Here is a 26,820-nt window from a genome sequence, read left to right on the forward strand (position 1 = left end):
GATAAAACCAAAGTGTCAGAAAGGGAGTTTCATGATGGGAAATTGGGATCATTATTTTACTATACCCAAATCTAGTCATATTAAAAACAAGGTATTATATTTATTTGGGGAATTTGGAAAGTTTTGAAAGAGCTGCAAATGATTGACTAAGAACAAACAAATCCTATAAGGCAATCCTTCCATTTCACATAGGTATTTATGTGTCATGAAGGTGAGTGGAGTGTTAAAGAGGAATAGAGAGAATGAGTTTAAGGATATTAGTGTCATAATTGTAGTGCCTAACATTTATATGATGCTTTACAGTTTTCAGGGCCCCACATATTTTCCTTTACATCATATGGACCATAGTTATCAACTATGGATTCCATTTAGATAAAACAATTAAAATTTTATTATAAGGGAGTCAGGACTTGTATACATTATTCTCTGAGGATGGAGATTGTCACATGTTAATGATTTACTTGGCGTGGTCCCTGATTCACCTTCTCTGACTCCTTAATAACAGCATAGACTCACTACATCAAGATTGGTCTCATTCATCAGTCAAAGTGAGAAATGGTATAATGTGTATGTATGTAAAGGCCAATCACTCTTGCAACTGCAGTAGAAAAATCATAGGCATTAGTCAGACAGCCTTGCTTGGAACCCTAACTCCATCTCTTGCTAGCTGTGCATCTTTGAGCCACTTACTTGACAGCTCTGATTTATCATCCTGGGGAGCTTGGGAGGTGTTAAGAGATAATGTAAAGTATCCAGATGATTAATTAATCATTTGTCTCCTTCCCCCGATGCCTTACTCCAAGACCTCATTCCCTTCCTAACATTCTAAAATTGAAATTTTTGAGCAAGAAAGAATATGTGACCAAGGATAAAACTGAAGCCCAGTTTGAGATTCACCTTTCCTTAATCCTTTTGGGGTAGTGTAAAATTTTGTCAACATACGTAAGTCTAAAGCTAGTTAAATCAGCTGAGATCCTGGGTCATCCCTTTTATAGTTACCAGATGATACCAAGAGAAATGACTGATTAGTTAATGTCAGCATGCGGTAGAGTTTTTTAAATACCAGGACAGGGTACAATATTATAGTATTATAATTTGCTGTCACTTCACTATTTAAGGAAAAATTTAGGAAAAACACTTAACCCTTATTCCCCATGTGATAAACCTCATTTAACTTTTATTCTTTGTGATGCTCGGATGAGCTATTCTCTTGCTTCCATAGAAAGGTGTGACTGACTGGACTGATGTGTATCTCTTCTACAGGGACAAGTGATCCATATGTAAAGTTTAAAATTGGAGGAAAAGAAGTTTTTAGGAGTAAAACAATACACAAGAACCTCAATCCTGTGTGGGAGGAGAGAGCTTGCATTCTTGTTGACCACCTCAGGGAGCCATTGTATATAAAGGTGAGCTCTTGACTTGTCCTTCCCTAATGCAATCTGACATAAACATCTCTGTGTAATGGTTTCTCTCATGTCTCTCCAGTTGATGAGATTTCTCACCAGAGATAAATTCTGCTGTGCACAATTCTAAACTGTTGATGTGATGAAATGAGGTAAAGGACAGCAAGTGGGGGCATTTTTCTTGAGGACAGTAGTATTGGTTCTCATTTAGGAGATTTGTGAAGTCCATCTCCTCCCATTTGGTGCAGTTAACTGATTTAGTGCACTTTGGGAACATATAAAAACAAGTCTCCACAAGAAGGAAAGCTTACACAGAACCCAGTCTTTCTGTTTAAGAATCGTATCAGGGGATCTACTATTCCTCCTCCAAGTTCTCTTTACTTGGAGAAGGACAAGGTGAGAGGGGGAGAAAAATTCCTACCTCTATTATATTAAAAAAAAAAGAGTCCTTTCATTTGGGGTAGTTTTTGTTTTTTTTTAAAGAACAGACACAAAAAGCAGTTGAGCATTAAAAGTTTATTTGGAGACTAAAAGTTTAGAGAAAGACAGGAGTACATGCTTGATAGTTGGAGTGCAGACAGACCCAGAGGGAATCACACCGAGGAAACAAAAGGAAGCCTTTTTTATATGAAGGGAGGTGAATGTTCACTAAGTGGGGTCAGGTTTCAAAAGGAACGGGTGGAGTTTCTCAGTGTGGGCTTGCTCCACCATTTGGAAACACCTATTGATATAGAGATGTGCTAAGGCCAGGCAAGAGATTCTGGAAATACTGCAATTTTACCCATACTATCTTATCCAAAATTATTTCTCAATAGGTTTTAAGGGCTATATGTATGAGAATTATCTATCAAGTTTTAAAGAATCTAGATGTCCAAGTCTCTTGTGATTTTGTGATTTTGTGATTTTGATTCAGGACTTTTGAGGTAGGAAGCAAGCTTCTGGATTTTTAGAACACAATAGGTTATTCTGCTGCACTGCTTGGGTAAGGGGTCACCTTTTTGGACATTTAAATGGCAACAACTGAATAGTTAGAGTGGAAATGTATTTCCAGCCATAAACCGCAGTGCACCCAAACAAAATCATTCCAAAGTTAGATGTTTGGACTTAGATGTTTTGTCTCATATGTTTCAAAAATACTTCCTAAATGCATGAATCAAGAGTCTCAACTACTTTAGACAAAAAAAAAAAAAATCAATAGCAAAATAAAATAAGGAAGCAGAAAAAGCATGACTCTACTTGCTTTTGGTTTATGAGCAAACAACACGTGAATGTTTGGTTACTGAGTGTTGGGAAGATGGAACCTGAAGTCACATCTTCATCATAATAATAGCTACCATTTGTTGAGCACTGTGCTACATGACAAGCCTGCTTTATCTCATGTAGTTCTCACAATAACCCTACACAGTAACTATCCTCATGTCCATTTTATAGGTGAATGAGACTCAAAGAGATTGAGGTTTACTATGTCCACCTGGCAGTTAAATTACACAATTTCTATTTTCCATTAAAGATGACTAATGGCAATGGCGAAAGTTAGGTTTGGTTTTTGTTTCTTTGTTTTACAATATCAAGTCTATGATTTAGAGTTTAATTATTCTTTTATAGTGAAATGGTTATTCTCATTGTTCTCCTAAACGTCTTGTGTAAGTAGCAGTTCCCACCATTTCCATATGCTGAGATGTTTTTCCCCATGGCACTTACATTACCTAACATGCATCTGTTTACTGTCTGCCTCCCCACCATGTGTAAGCCCAAGAAATCAAAAACTTTGTTTTGTTCACTGCACTGCTGTATTTCCAGTGCTAGAACAGTACATGGCACACTGCAGGAACTCACCAAGTAGTTTTCAAATAAATGAATGAATAAATATATGAATCCTTTGAAGTGCCAGATCAAAACTCCCTTGCAGTCCTAATTACCAATGGGCATTTCAGTCATTTGAGCTAACAGGTTCCCAATTGTGGGAGTTGAGTTTTCTGCTACTTGTATCCAAAGCATTTTAACTGATATACTCCCTAATGCAATTTTTCTTGGGAGACAATTGAATCAAGATTGCTAAGTGAAATAATTGATTAGAATAAAACATTTTTCGTTCCACATTCATGTGAGAATGAAGAGAGGTCTTACTGATCCCCAACCAACTTTTATCTAATGTTACTTAATGTTTCTGACTCATGGGGGAGCGTCCTTGCAGCAAGGATCTCATGTAAATTGCTTATAGTTGAATTCCCAGAACTTCACCCAGAGTGGGTCTCCAAGTATATTTGTTAAATTTAAATATGCTCTGTTTCTGAATAGATTCAAATAGTAAGATTTTAATATCACCTCTTCCTAGCCCTTGGGTTTGGAAGCGAGTAACACAAACTTTGTAAGCTTTGGGTTCCTTATCTAAAAAGTGGAAACAGTACCCTGTTCTCTGAGTTTGACACAGTTCCTAACATATAGTAAGCACTAAATAAACATAAATCAGCAACAGCTTGCTCGTTATGATTGCAGTGGGAGTACCTGATCCAATTTTATCTTTTTTATGCCCAGTGTTTCTGAAGCTCCAGCTAGAGCACTGCTCCCTCTGTTGAGTAGTTTATAGAGCTTAGAGCCAACCTTATAGCTAATAATTTCATTAATGAATGGATTCTGGTGTTTCTATTCTTTCCCATGTTTATTCCTTTGCTGATTAATAGGAATTGAGAACTAAACTAAACATCTGACATTAGGGCAGTAGGAAAGACTTCACCATGCAAACAGAGAGTTTGACTGAATGTTGAGTCACCTAGTTGGGCTGCCCACACTAATCAGTTCAGTGGATGCACACCTCTCTCCTTCACATGTGTGGATGTACCCTGGGTGTTCTTATTGATTGTATGTCACTATACTCTCCCCAAGATTTTAAGCCTTAGGGTGGTATGATTAAAAAAGATCACACAAGAGAAATTTCTATAATTTTTGGTGTAAATTTTATGTTGTAAAATACACTACTACAGCCACTTGCAAAGTACCAGGGTGTCGGTTGCATAAGACGTGCAATATATTCATGTGATCTGCCACTGAGTGGATGACTAAAGCTCAGAAGTATAATTGATCAAGGAGAATATTTATTGCAGAAGTGCTGCACTTTCTACAACAACCGTACTCCTGAAAGGTTGTATGTAAATCAAATGACTGTAAATTAAATAATTTAAAAGGCATTAGGGAAACTTACTGCTTAAATAAATCCCCTGTGACTCTTCAAATTTAAGAATCCATTTGTAATGCAAAGTATTAATTTTTTCCTTTAAACACCAACGTTTTCTATATTAGGCTTGTTCGCACTGGAGTATACCTGTGCTGGAGAAGAGGCAGTAACTGCCCCACAGCTGTACTTGCTGTCCCCTCTGCTTCAAGCTTTCTAGCTGTTGTGCTGTTGTGCCCACTGGACCAAGGAGTGCTGAGCTCAGATTTCTCTAAGCCTTAATGGATTGTCACATCCTGGAGAGCCCAATGGCCTGGCTCTTCCATTCAAGAACGTACTCACCTGTTCATTCTCACTTACTCCTACCCCTGTGCAATAAAAACATTTCTTATTTGAAAATGTCAGGAGGCACAGTTCTAAACTTCATGCAGGAGCATTTTTTTCCCCACCTTACAAGTTTTCCCTGACTTCTGTTTTTAACTTTTCATGCCCTGTTCTTTTCTTACAGTACTTAACAAATTTGTAATTATGTATCACCTGTGCACTTCCTGTTTAACATGTGTCTCCCTCACTAAACTGCAGGCATTGACAATGTCAGTTTGCTCACCACTGTTTACAAAATGCCTAGCATGCAGTCCAGTACATAATAACTTTTTGACCAAAACTGGCTGAGGGACTGAATAAGAAAGTTAATACATGGATGGAAGTTAGCCATCTCCCATTTACTTAGTTTTTTGGGAATGGCCCTAACTGAACTAGCTCAGAGCTCTCTCTCCAATCTTCCACTCTCCTTCTTCAGTCTGCTTCAACCCCTGGCTTCTTGAGGATCACTGAATATGCTAAACACTGCTGTTCCCTCTGCCTGGATCCATGTTCCATACTAATGAGACTTACTCCTGGCTCTACACACACACACACTTCCTCTGAGAAGCCTTCCTGGACTCCCTATCCAAAGTAGCACCTCCCAGCACACCACCTTAGACTTTTGTCTCCACAGTGCTCGTCACTGAACTGTGTGTATTCTGAGTCTTTGTTGACTGTCCCAGCCCCAATATATAGGCTCTAAGAGGTCAGAGACACTGCTTTTTTCTTTTTCTTTTTTTTTTTTAAGAGTAGAATAATATGAATATCTTTTTTTAAAAATTGAAGTTGATATACAATCCTATATTGGTTTCAAATATACAACACACTGGTTCAACAGCTATCCACATTATTAAATCCTCACCCCCACTAGTGCAGGTACTATTGGACATGGCTTTCTTATCCTCCATAGTAGGAATAAGAACCATGAAAGGCACAGAGAAAATACTGAATAGTTTTGACAGAAGGAAGAAATTTGTTCTCTCTGTTCTTTTCCTTTCTGTTTGTTGCTGCTAGTCACACTAATATTATCCACTAGTCATTGCTTGTGACAATAAAAATGTAATTTGATCTAACATTATATAACTTTACAAAGTACAGTTATTATTCAATAATGATACCTCTATTTTTACTTATTTGTATGTTTAAAATGACATCCTATAATTTCAGAGGATTTCTTTTCAATGACCTAAAAAATTAGGAAGAATTGGAATCATATTCTCATCACCAATAGCCTAGTATGGAAGACATATTTGTTGAATTTATACCAACCTACTTTTCCTTCCAGCAATGCTAACATCCCTTCTATAACATGGGAAAAAATAAGCTTATGTTCCCTAGGTATTTGATGATATACTGTATTTTATTTGATATTTTTCTTTAAAATTTGATTTGATATATTCATCTTCCTTAAAGTTTTATTTAGTATAAACCAATAATTTCAGGTAATAAAATTAAATGTAATTTCTTTTGAATGTTTTGTGAGACTCTACTATTCCAAATACTTTAAAAATATTAAGAATATTCATGTGATAGACAACCAATCTTTTTATAAGCAAGATAACTTTCATTTAAAGTTTATATTATAGTTATTTATGATAATGCCTTGTCTCTTCACCTTCTTAGGTATTTGACTATGATTTTGGACTACAGGATGACTTTATGGGCTCAGCCTTTCTAGATCTCACACAATTGGAGTTAAACAGGTAACTTTTGAATTTGTAGTATTACTACACCTTGTTATGAAATTGGGCCTGTGAAATACAAAATGTCCACAGATCTGAGTCCCTGTCACTGTTCTGTCATTCATAGTTGTGAGCTTTTGTGCTCACCAGCCTTTCTCAGGTACATCTTTCTCATCTACCTAGTGAAAATAATAGCCTCTTCCCTGACTATCTCATTTGACAACTATTCAACAGAAAAACGTTGGATACCTGCTTTACCCCCCAGCACTGCTCTAAGCACCAAGAATCTAGAGATAAAAGACACATTCTTTGCTCTCACTTTGCTGGTATGGTTGTAGGGGGGCATAAAGTAGATCATACATGTTAATTGAAAGTATTAATTTAGGAATCAGTCCACCATATAGGAAATAAAACACATGCACTTTGCTTCAAAAATAGCTGCTCTCTTATCACCTGAGCCAAAGTCGAATCTAGTTTTGCCGTCGCTGGTAGTCGTGGTACCAAGGAGCACCTCTGAAGTGGAGGCAGATTGGTTGTGTTTACTCAGTCACAGTAGTTTATCACTGCTTGACTAGTTGTAAAGTTATATAATTATTATTGTATTAATCATGACTTGCACCTAAAAATGGGCTTATATCTTTTTAAAATGCATTTTAACATAGGAGCTAAGAATTAATTAATACTACAGAAGAAAAAATTACATGTCAAAAAGGTCAAGCAGTGCTGGAATGGGTCACAAAGGAAGCCATGAAATCTTCTTTCGGTGGTTTTAAGATGTTTTAGATGACCATGGCCACATCATGTGGCAGGAATGTACTGGAAAGCAGGAAAGCAGAATAATGGGCCAGATCATGACTTTATATTTTAGAAGTAGGTGAGATATAAATGGTGGAACCCCCTGCATCATAGTCAGCAAAGTTTGAGCACAGTGGAAGCTTATTGCTCTTCTGATGGTCATTTTTGCCTTGGACTGGACAGAAGAATGGCCTTTTCTGTACGTCCTACACATTCACCATTCCAACCTAGAGCCTCATGTAGACTTGACCTAGTGATGGAACGTAGGTGACGCTGACTTCCTGCCTCACTGCAGTTGAAGGAAGTGTCCTAGGTGGTGGTGCCTGTAGTCCATTACCATGGAAACTGAGCTCCAGTAGAAGGGACTGTGTTGTTCTTCTATAAAGACCACAATTATTTTCTTTGTGGACTTACATAAAGATATACACATTATTGGATTTCATCACAGAGCATAGCTTTCTTTTGTTCTTTATTTAAGATAGATCACTGATGAAAAATAACTTTGCTAAAAAATACGGAATGACTAAGAAAACAAAAATAAATTATATACAGCATTTAGTGTTTATTTTGGCACATTACTTATTTTACGTATTTAGCTACATGTTCCCTCCACTCAAAACCATGTAAACATCAAATTACGACTTTTAAAAATCACATATTTATGTATGCCATTACATTATATATATTAATCAGTAGTCTCTGGATGTAGACAGATGTATAATAATAACAGTCATATAAATACTTATGCTACTATATAATGCATTAAGGTATTACTTTGAAAGAAAAAAATAGATAAGCATCATAAAGTAATTGCAAATATTCTTAAATATTTATCTTGCAATCATTATAAAAAGGTAATGAAGTTTTTCCTATTAATTGTTACATGTAATCATTATAGGAAGATGAACCAAAGCAAACTATAAACCTATATAAAACATGTAAGTATACATACTACATACATATATGCTATAATACCATGCATTTGTTAAAAGGAACAAGTAGTTACTATCAAACCATACTGATTAATTGTAACTAAATTAACATTGGAGCAAGTTGCATCACAATCTATTATTATAATAGATATATTGTCAGTCTGATAGGTTGCTTAGGTTCAGTTAAAACCCCTGACAACAGAAAACTATTCATCTTTTCCATAACATTATTCCTTAACTTGGTAAATTAAGCATCATGTTACAGAGTTTCCTGGTATTATCGTAGTATTAAAAAGTACTGTGGTTCTCAATCCTGGCTATATGAGAAAAATCAACTGGGGAGTTTTATAAATATACAGATTTCCAGGCCCTACCCTTGATGTGAAACCAGAATTGAAAATTCTTATTCAGACCAGCTTTTTCCACAAAGCCCTCTCCTTAGTACTACACTCCATTCATATCATTTACTTAAAGTTAAGCTCCGTGAAGACAAAGATCTTATCTTTGATCATGACCTCTGGTTTTTATGCAGAATCTAGCAGTGTCTGACATTTTATATGTATTTAATACATGCTTTGTGAATGAAATGAAGGAGTAATTGACTAAACAAGCAAGGGGATGTTCCTAATTTGCCAACATTTCAAGATTCAAGCTTGGTACTGAATTTTCTTCAATCCCTTAGGTTTATGGAGGACATGAATCCCTATTTGTTCAAAATTAATTGAAACATGGAAACAAGATATTACCTCTACATCATCAGCTGAATATGTATTTTGCATTATTTTCTAAAAGAGATTGTGGATAATAATTGAATAATTCATAATCTTTTCCTCAGAAAAACATATATAATTCTAAAGCCTTCTAACTATTGATCAACTCAATTCTAAATTTATTTCCTTGTGATTTTAGATTTATAAGTTTAGGCATAGAAGCATTACTTTAAATGTTAGAAGTTATTTAACATAAACTTTTTAAAAACACATTTATAATATATAATAGGCAACTTGTATTTTATCTTCCTACTCATCTGTTTACTCTGAATCATGCAGTGGTTAATAAGTGACCGTCATTTAGTTGCTGGACTCGAATTTATGGTAAATAGCCCACATTGCTTTCTCTGCTTTTAAGGATCATGGAGAAGGGACTTATAAATTCTTCAATACTGTTATAGTTCCTTGGCCTTTCTAGAACCCCACAAAGAACTGAAAATGTATGCAGTGAATCCAGGGGTACCCAATTGGCCCACAATTTATTGGATAACTTAATACATTGACGACATTTTAATAACATAAAAATTATACCAGGAAAGGAAAGGAAGACAAAATTGATTTTCCTCCTAAAAATAACAACTTGCTGATATAAAAAAAAATTTTTTTTGGCTTATTCATTTAATGATCGTTCAAAATCTTAATGTTTTATATCATAGGCCCACAGATGTGACCCTTACACTGAAAGATCCCCATTATCCTGACCATTATCTTGGGATCATTTTGCTCTCAGTCATCCTTACCCCTAAAGAAGGAGAACACAGGGATGTGGTAAGTCCCCCCCACGCTTCCTTGCTCTCCCTTGTTCCAATGTTGTGAGCCTTCTGTGAACCCAGCAGTAATAATAAAGAGAAGTGGCATATGAAGATCTGGCCCATTCTTTGTTTCTGTGAGTACCCTGGGTATCACTAATCCCTGCATATTGTATCTTTTGAATTTAAATTCCCTGTTCTATGCTCCAGATCAGAACCTCTTGTTGTCAAAAGGGACACATTTGCATCTTTTATTATCATTTCATTTCCCAATTTCAGACATGTTATATTGCAGGCAAAGGGTAGTTTTCACTCAGGGAATACATTTATTAGTGAATTGCATATTTGGAATTCCACATTGAGGTATCTAGACCCTACTATTATTTGACTGTATTGTCAGGTGTACCATAACAAAGAAAATGAGGTGAAATTATAAGAGTTTCTGCTTTCTGATATTTGTTTGCTGAATGATATGGGCTTCTGTATCAGTGTTACCCATTTCCTAGCACTGGCTGTCTGTACTTCCTGCACACCAAGCTGTTACGAGAAACTGACAAGGGATACAGAGTTGATTACTCCAACATGGTTGAAGTGACGTTAAAAAATATCAGATCTGACCCACCTCCTAATGCTTGCAAGTACGCTTTCTGCTGCGTTTACCAGAGTTCTTAGACTCAATGTGCTTTCATGTATTGAGAGCTACACTCACCAGTTCTGATTATAACACAGTTTTGGAGCAAATGCAGTTTTTTAGGCAAGTTCAAATACTCTGTTTTGGCAATGTGTATATTGCTGTCTTAAAATAATGCATGATTAAAGTTGGCATATGATGTCTGCTGGAAAGGTATTATTGAACTTTTCTTCTGGATTGTAGAGAAAAAGTAAATTCCAACTTCAGATTTAGAAGTGTTTTAAGCTAATTGAAAAGTTCACCCTTTTCAACAGGTATTTTTTGTTGTGCTTTTAAAAAATTAAACAATGAACCCACATATTCCTATATAGTATTTGCTAGGTGTGATTTAAGTATCTATACTTCATTCAGTGAGGAAGAAATTTCTCTTTTCCATCAAGTACTACCAAATAGTATCTATTATGAGAATTTAGCATGGAGAAAGAATGCCTGTGTGTGTGTGTGTGCGTGTGTGTGTGTGTGTGCATATACACAGGTCCATGTGTACAGATGGAAGGGTGTGTGAAGTAATTGTTTTACAGAGAATATTCAGAAATATTTAAAATATTCTAATCTTCTAAAAAGATTAGAAGTCACCAATTCAGAATACATTATTTCACCATCACAAGCCAAGGAGTATATCCTAGATGGCTAATCCTTACATAGGAATAAATTATAAATATGCATTTATTGCTTTATTCAAATAATCCTTGTATTCACAAAAAATTTACTATAAACCAGGTCCTGTGCCACACTCCTTATATAGAGTGGAGAACTTAAGAATCAAATAATTACTGAAGGAAATGTAAAATAACAACTGTTTCAAGTGTCCTGAAAGAGAGGTACATTTTGTTTTAAGAGCAAATGTCATAAAATTAGTTATAGTTGGGAAAACAGGGTTTCTCTAAGAAAGTCAAATGAGAGATGAGATCTGAAGTGTGAATAGGAGTTAATAAGGCAGAAACCAGAAAGAAAGGAAGTATTTCAAGCAGAGAAAAGAGCACATGCAAAGGCCCTGTGGCTAGAACAACCATTCTTCACCAAGAATTCAAAAAGTACTGGAGCTTAGAGAAGGTGAAAGGAAGCAAAAGAGTGTGAGGGATCATAGTGCCTGATGACAGCGAAAACTGTGTAGGAACTGTTGGCCACATGAAGGTTTGTGGAGCAATGGTTAGTCTTCAAAAGTCTGTAAATAGGAGGTGGCATAATCATATTTGCTTTTAAAAAAAGCTGTGTAGCTGTACTGTAGAAAACAGATGGAAGAGTAAGTATGGATGCTTGGAGACCAATGAGGAGGTTATTTCAAACATCCTGGTGGAATATGATGGAGGTTTGGATGAGAATGGCCAGAGGTAGAGATGGAGAGAAATTGGCAGATTTACCTACAGGATGTAAAGTCAGCAAAACTTGGTGACAGAATGTTTTTGATTTGGGATTCACCATTACTTTAATGAAAAGCAACACTTCATAAATGAGAATACCTAAGTGCCTGAGGTCTTGTGTATCCCCGAGCCCTCCAAATGGCAGTATTCTTGGAGATTGGAATGATACAGGTGACCGGATGATTTGAGACGGAGGTTCTACTGAATTCTTACATTAAAGGGATGTTAAAGTTATATACTCTAATGTCAAACCAAGTGTTTGAGGGATCAGGTTAGTTTCAAGAGACCTAGTGATGAATCTGCTGAATTATTTAAAGTTACACAGACATACAAGTCAGCACAGGCAAAGTGGTTCCAACATCATTTTTTCTTCAACAACTCTTGCAAGCTTCCCTCAGTCTCCATAGCTGCTCAGTCATATTCTTTAGGTACAATGTCTAATTAGAACAAATCACTTAAAAATAATACAGTACCTGGTTACTGATTATCAAGTGATTTATCAAACATGAATAGTGAAGAACACAGGTGGGTTACCTGAAACAGTTACACATCAGAAATCCGGTATTATTCATCCCCTTTTCTCCCTTTTCCTTTCTCCTCATGGTATCCTGATACCTCTCCAGCCACATTCACCCTTAACACAAAGAGTTCTTCCTGAAATCTTCACACTGTTTTCTTGATTCAAATCCATTTGGCTATGTGAGCTTTTGGGAAGAAATCGTTTACTGCCAAGTATTTTTCATTCCCTGCCTTGCTTCATGTCCTTCCATTTCAGAGTCCCAGGTAGCACTGGATTCATTCTGCTGCAGCAACTGAAAAACGGTGTCTTCTTTCCTCCCATACTTAACATTAACTCTCACCTGGTTTCTGTCTTCTTTGCCAGAGAAGCAAGTGGCTTATCCAGGACTCAGTGCCTCAGAAAAGGCTCACCAGGTGCAGCCTGCATAAGAGCCAGCCTCTGGCTGTGAGCATCCTGACCTCAGTCACCCCGGAGGGGCAGAAGGAAGGGTGCTGTGGGGGTGATCAGTAACCAGGAGCATGGGGTTGGTTATAGAGAAGCAAGCAGGGCCGGGGACAGGAGAGGAAGTACAGAAGATCCCCTGTGGAAAATTCTATTGGGATCCCCAGTATTTTGGCTGGTTTGATGTCCTAGATTTGAATCAGATTTCTAGGCATATGTTTTAAATGACACCCAACGAAGACATATACATTTGCTTTTTGTTTGTTTGTTTTGGTCTATAAGTTCTATAGCTATGAAGATGTCTAAAACTGTCAAAGACACCAGTTACTAGATTTTGAAACCAAACAAGGACCATTTACTCATTAGCAGCTATTAAAAAAAGAAGCACTTGTTCATCTATAAACATTGTCCCAGTTTCTATAACTCTCTGTTGTTCTTCTAAGTGTTCAGTGATCTGTGGTTACATCTTTGATTAAATGGAAATTCCTTATAATAAAGGACTTTAAGGCTCTCCAACAGGCAACCTATGTTCCTTCTCTTGTAAGCTCTGTCCCAGCCATGCAAACTCCTGCACCACTCCCCTCCGATAAGCCCCAGGTTTCTGCAGAGTAACCTGTCCTATCCAAAATATACCTACACTACACTTTACCCCACCTCCACATTAAGTCCTGTCTCTCCCAGTAAAAAAAAATATGTGTATGTAAATTATTGTTTCTGATTGCCTTTCTTGTGATGACTCCTCTCAATAATCCAACTTTTCAGTGCCTATTGTTTGTTCAATGGGTTGTAGACACATCTCTATGAGGGTTTGTAGAGGTATCTCAGAGGTCTAGGGGAATGGTATTTTAGGGTTTTTTTCCTTCGATATTCAAATCCCCAGGATTGTCACAGACAGTGTTAAATAATGGTTTAATTTTCCTTTTGAATTGTCAAAATTAATATATTAATGATAATCTGCTTAAAATCAGCCTGAATTGATCTTTTCAAGATTTCTAATAACCACAGAGAATTGGACGCATATCATTGCATTTTCTTCATTTTGTAACATGTCTACTGTTAGCTAAATACATGTCCCTGGAACACATTTGAACTTTCTTGGTTAAAAACAACCAGAGATCCAATGTGTCTTCAAATTAAATTTTTATATGACTGAAATACTTAACTTATTGCTGCAGTGAAAATGCAATGCTGAACTTTCGCAAATTATCCTGGAACAAATCTTATTTAGGAAATTCAGACTCAAAATTAAACAAGAAATCAGTTACTAAATACTTTACAGTTCCATTTAATATTCAGAATGATGTATAGGAAAGGAATAGAGAATTATTTTGCATTGACTCTCACACAATAAAATTCTAAGAGTTCTGTTCTCTTTTCTTATTAGCACAGAAATCATCTATTTTAAGGTTTTGGGACTTAAGATTTTAGTTCAGAAACCACATGTTTTTTCTTATGCCTGTATTTATAAAACTTTGCTAAATATTTTATGTGTACTAAAGTGGAGAACGGAAGATAGGAGTTTCAAGAGCCATTAACAAGTAAACCCTAACAATCAAATAGGCAATTGAACATTAATGTTAAGAAAATGCTATCAAAAGCAGGAGGAAGTGAGTAACTGGAAATACAGAGTACTTGGTGTTATATAATCACAAAGTGCTAAGATTTCTAAATCAGTTATCTTGTGAATTGTTTATACACTGTTAATACTGACAATACATTCCATGAATAATGCAGTTGGGATGATTCCTCCTTGTGTGGATTGCCAGTTCTGGAAATCAGCAAAACTGAAGAATGAGTTGAAAAACCTATCAGCCTACAGACTCTACTAAAGCCTCAAAATATGCAGTGTTTAATTACAGCAATTTAAGAAGTATAGTATGAGTAATAGCCAAAGTATTTCATCGTTGCTTATATTAAAATATTCTCCCATTGAGTCATGTTTGAGTCTTCAAAAAAAATCCCAGATGTGACTATATATATATATATATATATACTCTTATACACACACACACACACACATATATATATATAATATATATATGTATATATGTATATATGTATATATGTATATATATATATATATATATATATATATATATTTTTTTTTTTAAGTTTCCAGCATTATGTGTATGAGAAACAAAAACCTTCATGTGGGAGGTATTGGGAGGCATGCTGATGAGCTGCATGACAAAACTGTCATTTCTGTTTTGAACACATGTCCTGTTGAACCTGTAGAAGTGTGTAGTGCATACATGTATGTCCTATATATGGTCTGTTAGTGTGTTTGAGTTCTTTCTGGCTCTTTTTCTAGCAGAGTTCAATCCACAGCTTTCTTCATTGGAGAATTTGTGAAATAAAAGTGAGTTAACTTGTGTTACACACTCTCTTAGATAACCTAGACCTACAAATTGCTTGACTAAAGCTTAAAAATAGAAAATTCTAAGAAATATATGAATTGAATTTTGTTGGCCTTTAGTGAATGAATAAAGAAAGTATTTTTTATGTTGGTTTATTTTTGAAACTTTTCTGAATTATTCCATAGCCGACGTTTGAAAAAATAGCCACCAAAAAAAACTTAACATATGTTTTGTAATATGTATGCACTATAATATCTAGCCATTCTGTTCTTTTCTATATCTATAATAACCATGTAATTGCCTTAGAAAATCATTATAACAAAAGATAAAAGCAAAAAATGGATTGAGATTGTGGAATCTTTTAAAAATATTATCAGTTCAGCGGTTCTGTCACAGGCCATATTTTTAGGCTGATTATTCCTTTTATTGGCTTCAAAGAAAGTTGAACTGCCAATCAAGAATTTGAATTATGCTCTAATAATATTAGAAAATTACACTTTCAAAAAAAAATTCGTATGTTTCTCATATGAAGTTAAAATCATAGGGCAAGAAAATAAATCTTATTTTTCTATAATTTGCTTTATCGCCTATCTTTAACATTCCCCAAACAATCTTTCTTCCCTAACATGTCTCACAGATAGCAAAGGTAATAATAGTATTAATAACATGTTTGTTACATCCACCTTTTTTCTTTGTTTGTTTACTTTGCTACTGTTTTCAGTTTTACTGAATCTACCTTCATCCAACCATCTAAAAAAGAAAAAGAGACTTGGAAATGGGATACTTAAACCCATTGCTTAGCTAGCTGGTTTGGCCCAAGAAGCAGAAATTTTGTTATAAAATCTAGGGCCATTTTGAGAGTCACTGAAGCTAATAAAAGAACTCTGGAAACTGAAACAGGAAAATAATGAATTGGTTCCCATAACTGACAAATCTTCCGTATTTATACTTGGGGAAATCACTGACTTTTTGTATTAGTGTCCCAATATAAAAAATTTTATTATGGAGCCTGTTTACAAAGCCAGTTTTGAGAGACAGGAGAAATACCAACCCTGTAGTTTGCTTTATATAGAGAAGGTTAATTGCATGCAGTGGCTCTGAGTCAGGGGAAGTGCTTTGACTGGCAGTAGTGAATCTGTATAGTACAGAGCAGGGTTGTCTTGAGATAAAACTCTTCTATTCTTAGCCCCTTTTTTGTAGTTAACATTTCTACTAGAATGTAATTTTATAAGATTCTTAGATACTAGATGATGATGATGAATGGCCATGAGTTAAGAGATTCTACTTTTTCATTTATCTTAATTTTTCTCACTTGATTTGACTCAACACATTGTTCCTAGGAGATACCATTCTTTCTTCATTGAAACTCTACTTTCTGAGAAAGTTGAACATTTATTGTCTGATTCCTAATAGGGCAGTTTGGGGGGAATATGGCATACTACAAAAATATTTGGTTTCCAGTTACCTTTTGGTGATAATGGAGAAAGTGGTGGTGGCGATGACAATGACTCATTTAACATCAAGAAGAAACGTTTATTGCATGTCCACTCCATGACCATCTCCACAGCCCAGTGCTGGGTTTGTTTCTTCAAAATGAAATGGACATTAGTACTTAGAACGCATACAGAATATTTCTGTCTGAGTATTTTCTAATACTTTGCAGTTTCCTGTCTCCATTCAAAAAAATAAAATAGGGAATTATTGTAATCTTAAGAAATCTATTACTCTGCCATATTTCAGCCAATATTTAATGCAAAGAGTATATAGAGAAACTAGAAGCTATGAAACCACTATCTACAGAAAAGAGGAATGTATCCTTATATCTGACAGTTCTATGACTTTCTCATTTTCTACCCTAGAACCACGACCTGATTCCACTGTCTTGGTTTAGGCCAAAGGTTGCCTTCTATATGACTTAATCCTATATTAAAATCTGTCTTTTTGTATTTTTGTAATTTATGAGTGGTTTCTGAAATAGTCCTGTGTTCTAGTGAATTCTGCTGAAGTAAATGTAATTCTTAAGGCACCAATGCACTTACTTGATATACAAGTACGGCAAGCATTTCTATTGGGTGTATTCTTTGCCCCAAATATACCCTATTCTCCACTTCTTCTGCCTTAAAGATAATGATAAAGTTAAGTGAGAGCAAAGAGGTTAATCAAGAAGTTAATACATTGAGAAATTTTTCAAACCAGGGAGGAAATAAAAAATTGTTGGATTTTTATGACTTACTTTATGCAAGAAACCAATGATCTTGAGCCCTCTTCACAAATCTCCATTGACCTTAGTTAAAACTTGTAACCATAAATAACTCTGACTATCATGCCCCCAAAAACATAATTTAAAGGATGTGCTATGGCTAAACATTGAGCAGGAAGATCCACTAAAAGCCATCACAATATGCAGCACTTTTTTCTGTATTTGTAGACCCTGATGTAATTAAAAGTGAACTAGAAGCAGAGACAATTCTAAGAGGCCATCAAAGCAAAAGACTTTGAATATCTTTTGAAGAGAAAAATTATTATATATCTGGTAAAGTCATGGTTCTTCCTTAACTTCCACAACCAGTAGAAACAATCACCAACCATGAGAGTCAATGTGATTTTTTTCAAATTTTCCATCCCATTTCTTCGTACAAAAGAATGAAGCAAATGAACTCTCACCAGAAAGACTGCTTGAATGTTAAAGGTGCTTCTTCTTGATATGTATACCTGAAAAACAGTTTTTGTCTTGTATAATTGTTGTTGGAAACTGTTTGCTGTTTACATGTTAGGCTTCCTCTAGAAAACAATTGGCCACCCTGTTCTCTACTTGAGTGATAAGATAATGAAAATGGTTTATTTCATTTACAGACAATGCTAATGAGGAAGAATTGGAAAAGATCAAGTAAGGTAATGCTTAGCATGCGATCTTTCAGCTTTTCTTGTTGAGAAGAACTATCAGCTGCTTTCCCAAATCTCTCATATCTCTTCAAACTGTATCACAGGACTTCATCACTCTTCAGCTGTTATTTTTTTCCCCATAAACTTTAAGCAAACCATGTGATGCTTTTTAAGTAAATAGAAATCACACTGATCAGTCACATCCAAATCACCCTCCTGCTAATCTCTGGTCGCTTATCAGCATCATTCTCAGCATATGGTTTCTGGCATATGTACCACAGGGTCTAGAAAATATCTTTGCTCCAGATCAGGAGTAAAATGATGAGACTAGAGTAGGGACAACTCCATAGTGAACAAAGATCCGTGTAGCTTACTGTCTTTGTGTACTGAAAATTGAGTCTGAGATTTTCCTAAATAAAAATGTTTTCTGTATTGCTACATCTTTGGAGTATAATGAAAAACAATTTTCCATCATTTCCTCTTCTCACTTCCAAGAAATAAATGGCTCTTGAGAGCAAGAGGAGTATATGGTTACTGTGACTTGTTGAGCCCTGGCTCTACCTTTATAATTTATAGAATATATGATATAAACTAAACTTCTACTTTGTTCAGTAGTAGTACCACTCTTGGATACAAATATCAAGATGAAACTGATGTTTATATGAAATCTCCTTGAAATAAATCAAAGAGATTTTATTTGTAAAAATCTTGTTTTCTCAAATTTCTTTTTAAAAAGTCAGAATTCCTTTTTAATAGTAACTAATTTTTTTAGACCCTGGATCATGGCAGTCTTTTTTTCTTCCATTCTGATTGAATCATGCTATGATGTTTTTCTTTAATGTTGTCATTTTTTTTATTGTGAATCAAGAACATACTTTCATCAAAATATTTTTGTATTTATGGTAATGTATTAATTTGCTTTAACAAGTATTTCTTACTGTGTAGTTTCTTCCCAAATCTTGTAGAGTTAGACCAAAAGATAATTTGGCTCACAAAAAGTTCAGGGCCACACTAAAAATCACCTGTGTCATTTTAATAAAATGAAAAACATTTTTTAAGGCTAATTGCTGAATATTTCTGTCTTAGTGTTCACTGTGTTTTTGACTGGCCAGAATTAAGTTTTAAGACGTCTTAAAGAAATGTTGCATTATCTATACTTGCATTACACTTTTTTCTTTGTACTTGTACATCAAAATTAGTGCAATATTAGAAGTATTTACTTTTAAAAATTCATGTAAGTTGGCTTTCCTCATTTTATGTCTCTGTGTAAAAACATTTGAGTCCATTAACATGTAGCAATATTCTCTCTTTCAGATGTTTATAAGATGTAATGCTAAAGCAGGGTATTTATATTATATAGTATTTAGTATTGATTAGTGAGAATAATCATTTTATTATAGTAAGAAGGAATAAATATGAGGATTTTCTTTAAATAATTTATATTTTTAATTTTAATGATAAGTAAACATAAATCCATATCTTTTCCTTAGGTCTACAAAAAAATTAAAAATCAACAGCAAGCACCTATTCAACACTATTTTTGTATCTAACATTATTGGAGTTTTTATCTATTATTAATAATCTTATTGTGCATTCATTCTGGCACATTTATTGGCTTGCCACTGAAGATACAGAATTCCCTGTGTTTAACTCCACACTTATTGGGATACTTGGCGGATTATTTTTAGTGGGTATGGTAACATGGCATTGGGTGTTTTGCCTAAGGGATTTCCAATTTTATAAAATTTAATGGGGAAATTAATTGAGTACTGAGTAAAGAAAATCAGTTAACCCATTTATTTTTTTCTATGAAAATATACAGAACACCTCACAATTCATTCAAATTGTCATTGTCCTCTAAAACATTTGCCATATTCATCCATACTAGTATTACAGTAGCAGAGTGTCCAATTCAAAATCCAGGGAAAGTTTGAAACTTCAGTTACCACCTAGTCTGCCAACCTCCACACATACTTGAACTGCTTCCCCAATTCTTTCCTCCAAGATTAAATGAGAAAAAGTGATGCCCAAGTAAATTACGCATCTTGAGAGACTAAAGGATAAGGGACTGTAGCATGTAGTTTTATGTATTACCATGTAACTGTTTTGTGAAAATGTATCTTTCTAACTATTTCAATCTTATTTTCCTCTTATTTTCAGAAAAAGGATATAATTTATAGGCAGTTGCATTTAAATACAGGTATATCTGACATAACTATGCTCAAAGTCGAAGTTGAAGTTTGCAAATAAACATGTCAGTTTCTTCTTTGAAATCTTGATTTACAGGAATGAGAGCTCCTGCTTTTTTTAAAATTGAAGTACAGTTGACATTCAGTATTAGATTAGTTTCAGGTGTACAACATGGTGATACAACAATTACATACATTACAAAATGCTCACCACAGTAAGTGTAGTTATCATCTGTCACCAAAGTTATTACAATATTATTGACTATACTCCCTCTGCTGTACTTTCATCCTGTGACTTATTTATTTTAAGTTTGTACTTCTTTATCCCCTTCACCTATTTTTACTCAACCCCCTCATTCCCCTCCCCTCTGGCAACCACCAGTTTGTTCTCTGTATTCAGGAGTCTATTTCTGGTATTTTTTGTAACAGGGCTTTGATATGCAGCCTTTGAGCACCAGTGGTGAATGTAAATCTGAAAATTATAAACTTTGTGGCAAAGACTTAAATATAGTCAGATAATGTTGTACGGTATTGTCTACAGTATGAAGTTTATCTGTTTTTCTTCCTTTCCTTGGGTTTTTCAAAAGTGGTATAACCATGGAGGGAAAAAGCTAAACTGACATGTTATTTTTTTTAACATGCACATCTCCCCTATATACAAATGAATCAGCTCAGGAAATTTTCTGTTACTTAAATATATACTCATCATTTTCATTGTCTATCCAATAATAGATTCTTTCAATTGAAACATTAGTATTTGTGGCACTCATATAATGTGAGGTTGTCTTTACTCTTGAAAACAAGAGATGAATAGCCAACTCGAGGACAGAGAAGTTATAATTGCTGTTCAGGACTGACTTGCATATTATTTGGAGTAAATGTGTTACCACCTAATAATGATGAGTAGGGAAAAAAACCACCTAGACTTACCTCTGAATGGCAAGAATATATAAAATATGTGCTATATTTGAATGATGTGTTAACCAGTAAACAGTCATGAATTCCATAATACATCCTCCTTTGGGATGATAACATCCTTTAAAACACTCATTCTATTTTTCCATAGCACATTTTCCAGCTTGCACATTTTTAGTGTGCAAAGTGTGCATTTTTACTTCAATGTGACAAAATACATTTTGGCAGAAAAGTGGTAATGCTTTGAGATACTGCAATATTTTATTCTTTAGAAGAAGCTTATCATTGATAATTTATTCTAAGGTTAAATTATTCAACAAGAAAGTTTCATGGGCTCAGAAGAGAAGATGTGTATGTATTTTGTGAATAAATTTGGTGAGGTCAAACAAAAAATGGAAAAAAAGTAGTAAGATAACTGCCTCTATTAGATGGTAAGCAGAAATGATTTTACCCTCATTGTGGGTGTGTGTTTTAATGTAGAAGAATGAGTTTGTCAATGGGCGTGATTAAACTTATGTGCTTTCAATTATCACCTTAATTATATGAGAAATAACCATTGCAGTAATAGAAAGATATACATCTTGCAGTTCATAAAAACAGTTTAGACTTGTTTTAAGAAGAGTTCATCCTTTGAATAATATAAAATAGACTATGTGATCATGTCTTATTAGCATATCTTCTGTAACTTGATGGCTTATTTTTTTAGTTACAAAGATTTTATTATAATCTCTTAGCATAATTTTAATGGACTATAAAACACTTAATTCACTGGTTGAATGAAGCAGTTTTTAATAAGACTTTTGGTGAGCATATTGTTAATTTAAACTACAGAATACTTTCAACTCTAAGTCTGCAGGGCATAGTTAAACCTGACACCTTAGATGACACATTAAAAATGCATAAATGAAAACCTTTAAGTGCTTTAATTTAAGAAACAGTAGAAAAACAGATTAACACATTTTTAAGTATCTCACACAGTCATTCAGACATAGTGAAAAAAGTCATTATTTTAACAGTTGCCAGGTCCTTTCTACAAAGACCTCATATCCTGATAATAAATAGATGATTTTTTAAAAGCTGCAAAGAAAAGAAAACTTTAGTGGCCACTGACTCTTTCACCTGTAAGTGACCAAAAGGATTTTCTTTCGTGGCTTATTTCATTTTATAATACATATGCCTCTGAAAATATTAATGTTTACATGATTTTGAAGGAAATATACAAAATTCTTTTAGAAGTCCTTACTTTGCCACTGTTTATATTCCCAAATCCATGTTATTTGGAAATGCTATAAAATCAGCCTCATAATTAAGGCTTCTGAGATTCCAAAATCCAGCAGTAAACATAAGATGAATAGTATGAACATTTCTATTACAAAGGATTTTATTTTTACCTCCATTAAGTGAACTCCTAAAAATTTGTTTAAAATAGAGATATCATAATGCCAATAAATATTTTATTATCCCCACAAAATACATGGAGCCATAATTAAATTTTATGTTGAGATGATTTTTTTGTGCTGCTTTTCACAATATTTTCTGATAGATATAAAATATCATGCATTTTTATGTATTGTAATTTGTAACTACAGGGATTTGCTCTAACAACAGCATTACATTTATTCAACTGCTCTTGTTGAATTTTTAAAAAGTTGTGGGTCCTTCAGGGAGCAAATCTGGATGAGTTGGCACAACGTGAAAGGACAAAATGTAATCTCAAGCAGAGGATGGATTCCCTAATGCCTGTGTGCTAGCCCGGAGATGTTAATTGTGGTGTTGGTGATTGGCCTTCACATTGCTAATATGTATTACCCAGTGCGCTGATGGTTTCCCATGACCCTTTCTGAGCTGATCAAAGGGACTGGACTTGGCTTCAGGATAGTGTGTATGTACCTCAGATAGATATATATATACACACATATATATAAAACATATGAATATATGTTATACATGTATATATATATATGTTACATTGAGTGTGAACTGGGAGGAGATTTATTGGTTTTAAAGTTCTCTAAATGTCCACAATGAAAATATATCATAATTATGTGAGGACTCTGCTTTCAAAGCCCTGGTTGATAATAATATATACACATACATACATGTATTTATGCATACATATACACAAACACACATCCGTGCACACACTAACATACTCATATAAAAGATTTAAGGTAAAATGTATAGAAAAATAAAAGACAAAGCAATGCCAGGCTTCAGTTATAGGGCAGGTCCTCTGGGGAGCTGAAATTCTCTCTTCAGCAGTATTTAAAGGGCAGTTGGAGTTGCAGAGGGAATCATATTTACATTTAATGAGTATAAATGATATGAACACCTATTTGAATAACCAAGAAAACAGGATAATGGCATTTCAGGGTGAATTTCCACTTATTTCATGTCCCTGTTTTCAATTACATAAGTATTTATAGGCTTGTGAGTTTGATAGAAGTACCCAAGAGCCATAACTTTGATAAATAGTGATCTCAGTCTGACCAGGAAACTACAAAAATTATTTACTTATGAAATTATTAATTTTTTACTTCTTAAATGCCTATGTATTGATAAAAAGAAGTTGTACACCTACAAAAACTTGCTGTGTAGGAAGAATGCTACCTGGCTTGACTTTCACATTTGGTCCTCAGGCTTCACAATTACAAATCCATTGTGAATGTTTTAAGCATTGAAAAATTGCTGAATAATAATAACTTGCCATGTGTTTAAAGTCCTGTATATATTCAGGCTAATAAAATAATCATTTTTAATAAAAGTTTAGTACCTAAACCTTGTTATGTGATGGCAATGTCCTTAAAGAGTTCTGTGATTTATATAGATGGCTGAAAAATAGCATCATATTCATTTGTTAGGGGAAAAAAATGAACTATCCTTCAATTTTATATCTCCAAGAAAAAAGAATATCTTCTAGATTTTTAAAATATAAAATCTCATTAATTTTTGGATTCATAGGATTTTTGATCTCTGAGGAGAAATGTTCTTAGTGTGTGTTGGTGTTTTGGAGGCAAAAACAGATTTAAATAAGATATTACCAATGGATCTTGCTACTTTAACAAATTCAAAACCCCTGCAGAAATAATTAAACAATTTATTGTTCAGAATAATTTGTTATTTCCCTTTATCAATTTGATGTCTCTTTTTTTTCTGTTTCTTTTTGCTGTTACTTTATAATTTTAGCACTCTTAAAATGGCATTGCCCTCACTTACCAACGTCTTGTCTTGATGGAGAATGAAATGTAACTAAATGTCTGCACATATGATTTAAGACAAGTCTCTAGCATTCATGAATAGTTTACTCTGTCTTACTTGCCCTCCATAAAAAAAAAAAAATCACTTGTGTTTACAGCTATTATCATAATGCCTGGTGTTTTATTGTTGTTATTGTTATGATTAGAACCTTTAGGGAAAGGAAGGCCTTCGCTAGTCTGCTGGAGCTTTTTAAATATTCATCAGAGCTATAAATGACAGAAGAGTCCACAGAAAATTTAAATTGTTTCATTTGAAATAAAGGCCTAAATGTACATGTGAATGTATGTTGTGAAGTGAAATACAAATTTTAGTTGATGTATAATGACAAGTAATTAAACATGGCATGAAAAGCATAGCCTAGGGACTTGAGTGGATCGAAATGTGGTTAATATTTTTGTTTCTCAAATTTTAACAGAAATGCCTAAGTTCCAAATCTTGATTATTAAAATCACTTCCAAAATATTCATCAATCCTCTTTTGCTCTTTGCATACTAGTCACATAATGAGGTCATTACCCTCTGTGTTCATTCAAGAAATAATGAAAAGTATGGAGTTGGTGCAGTTTCATTATTGGTCACCTGAGACCACCAAAACTTCAGTGAATTAACAAGGCTTTAAAATGCCAAATGGTTGTTATATTTGTTGTAACTATCTTGAGTCTAGAATCAAGATTTTTCACATCTATTTAAGTGGCCTTAACACATTTTACATTAAGATAAAACTCACTGTTAGTTGTATAATTTGTGTTATTGACTCTGGAGAAATTATTTGTGTAAGGAGACTTTGAGCAATAATCTATTCAATATGATGCTTTAAAATTTTTCTACATGTTGTGAAACATGCTACTAAAGAACTGGGAATCACAGAAAGAAAAGAATTGGCGATAGAAAAAGAAAACATTCATCTTTTCTAAAACTACAATAAGGTTTTCTGAGTTAAACAATAGTATAGAGAAAAAAGACTGCAATTATTCCATCTAAGGTTTGTGCCCAATGTCCAATGTAAGTGTACTTTTTAAGATTTTTTTTTAGAAATTGATGTGACAATGTGCAGTGACACATAAGAACCATAGCTGTAAATGTAAATGAGTTATAACTGTATAGTGATGGTAAAACTATGTCTTAAACTCAAGACTTTTCCCCTTATGGCCTTTGATATTAGTCATGCTACCTGATCAAACCCTGTGCCAATAACTTAGGGAAATGTAATCGGTTTCATTAAGTAATAGATTTCATGTAAAAAGCACAGGTAGGTTCCATAGATGATCTGTGATGTAATTCTATTTCTAACCTTAAATTACTCAAATTGCTGTACACCCTAAAGTACTTTAGTTTATTATTATTTTCCCATGTGATTTTTGGGATCACAGTTGAAAAGAATATATGTATCTTTAACCAGTGAAACCCCAAGTGACTAACAGCCAATCAACGAGTATTTATTTAGCACCTACTCTATATTAGGCATCATGTGAGGTGCTGGACCACTGCTATATTAGTTGCTAACACAAAATCATAGAATAAGTAAATACATTACAAAACTGCCTCCTTTTCATCACGTTCTCAGAGGTGTGTATTTTCCCATAGCTGTCACCAGTTTCCCATTTTACCTAAAATGGCACCCAGATGTCAGGATGCAAAGCATTAAAGTTTAAAGGATGCATGTAATTTAAATGTTCTCTTTAAAAGTGAGTAGCTATGTTTTTGATTTCCTAAAATGTAATTGGTTTCACTTTACAAAAGTCTGAGGATAATGTAATAAAATATCCAACATGGATCGATCATTTTGTTTTCAGCCCAGTAGCCCCCTTTCTTAGTATTCATTTCTTTTTAAAATTATCTTTGGGGAGCTTGAGTTAACTAAGTCATTTATTTTATGTATATACATAAAATACATTGTATCATAAAACTAGGAAATTCTTAGTAAGGAATTAAACCAAATTTTGACTAAATGTGTATTTACAAATAAGATTTCTGCTATCATTCTTTAAAAATTCTTTAAAGTTCAGTGGTATTGAATTGTTTTGTGAAACAGAACAGGTATTTGGCTTATTTCAAAATCTTAAAATATATTTAAACAGTTCTACTTTCTAAAATAAAGTGTTAGACTCCAAAATATATTAACAATTGAAAATAAAGAGGTAAGTAGACTTGTAAAAAATTACAGAAATAACCCTCTCTGAACTTTATGATCATTGATGTCAGATATAAATAAGACAAAAAATTCAATTTATCCAAGGGAATAAAAGTTACAGTTTATAAACATCCAAAGTGTCTTCAGAATGTCTAATTTGGGGGGTTTTGTTTTGATTTTGTTTGGCTAATTACATTTTCTCAAAAACGCCT

General features: G+C 34.1%; 1 protein-coding gene across 23 annotated transcripts in view; it reads left to right on the top strand.

Annotated features, from left to right (window-relative positions):
- Positions 1-26,820, top strand: part of MCTP1 (multiple C2 and transmembrane domain containing 1) — a 516,560-nt gene that overhangs the window by 289,272 nt on the left and 200,468 nt on the right. For 10 of the 23 annotated variants that reach the window (XR_005032713.2, XR_005032712.2, XR_005032711.2 and 7 more), the window contains exons 3-7: positions 1,264-1,406; positions 6,559-6,638; positions 9,771-9,882; positions 15,188-15,235; positions 18,087-18,125. Coding sequence is in view for 20 of the 23 variants with exons in the window: in XM_036925718.2 (XP_036781613.1) it covers positions 1,264-1,406; positions 6,559-6,638; positions 9,771-9,882; positions 15,188-15,235; positions 18,087-18,125 (422 nt within the window). In the remaining 3 variants the exon portion in view is untranslated. The remainder of the gene's footprint in view (positions 1-1,263; positions 1,407-6,558; positions 6,639-9,770; positions 9,883-15,187; positions 15,236-18,086; positions 18,126-26,820) is intronic. The other 13 variants (XM_057493380.1, XM_057493360.1, XM_036925724.2 and 10 more) reach the window with 2 other exon arrangements.

This window comes from Manis pentadactyla, chromosome 2 (genome assembly GCF_030020395.1).
Source record: "Manis pentadactyla isolate mManPen7 chromosome 2, mManPen7.hap1, whole genome shotgun sequence".
Classification (NCBI taxonomy): Eukaryota; Metazoa; Chordata; class Mammalia; order Pholidota; family Manidae; genus Manis; species Manis pentadactyla.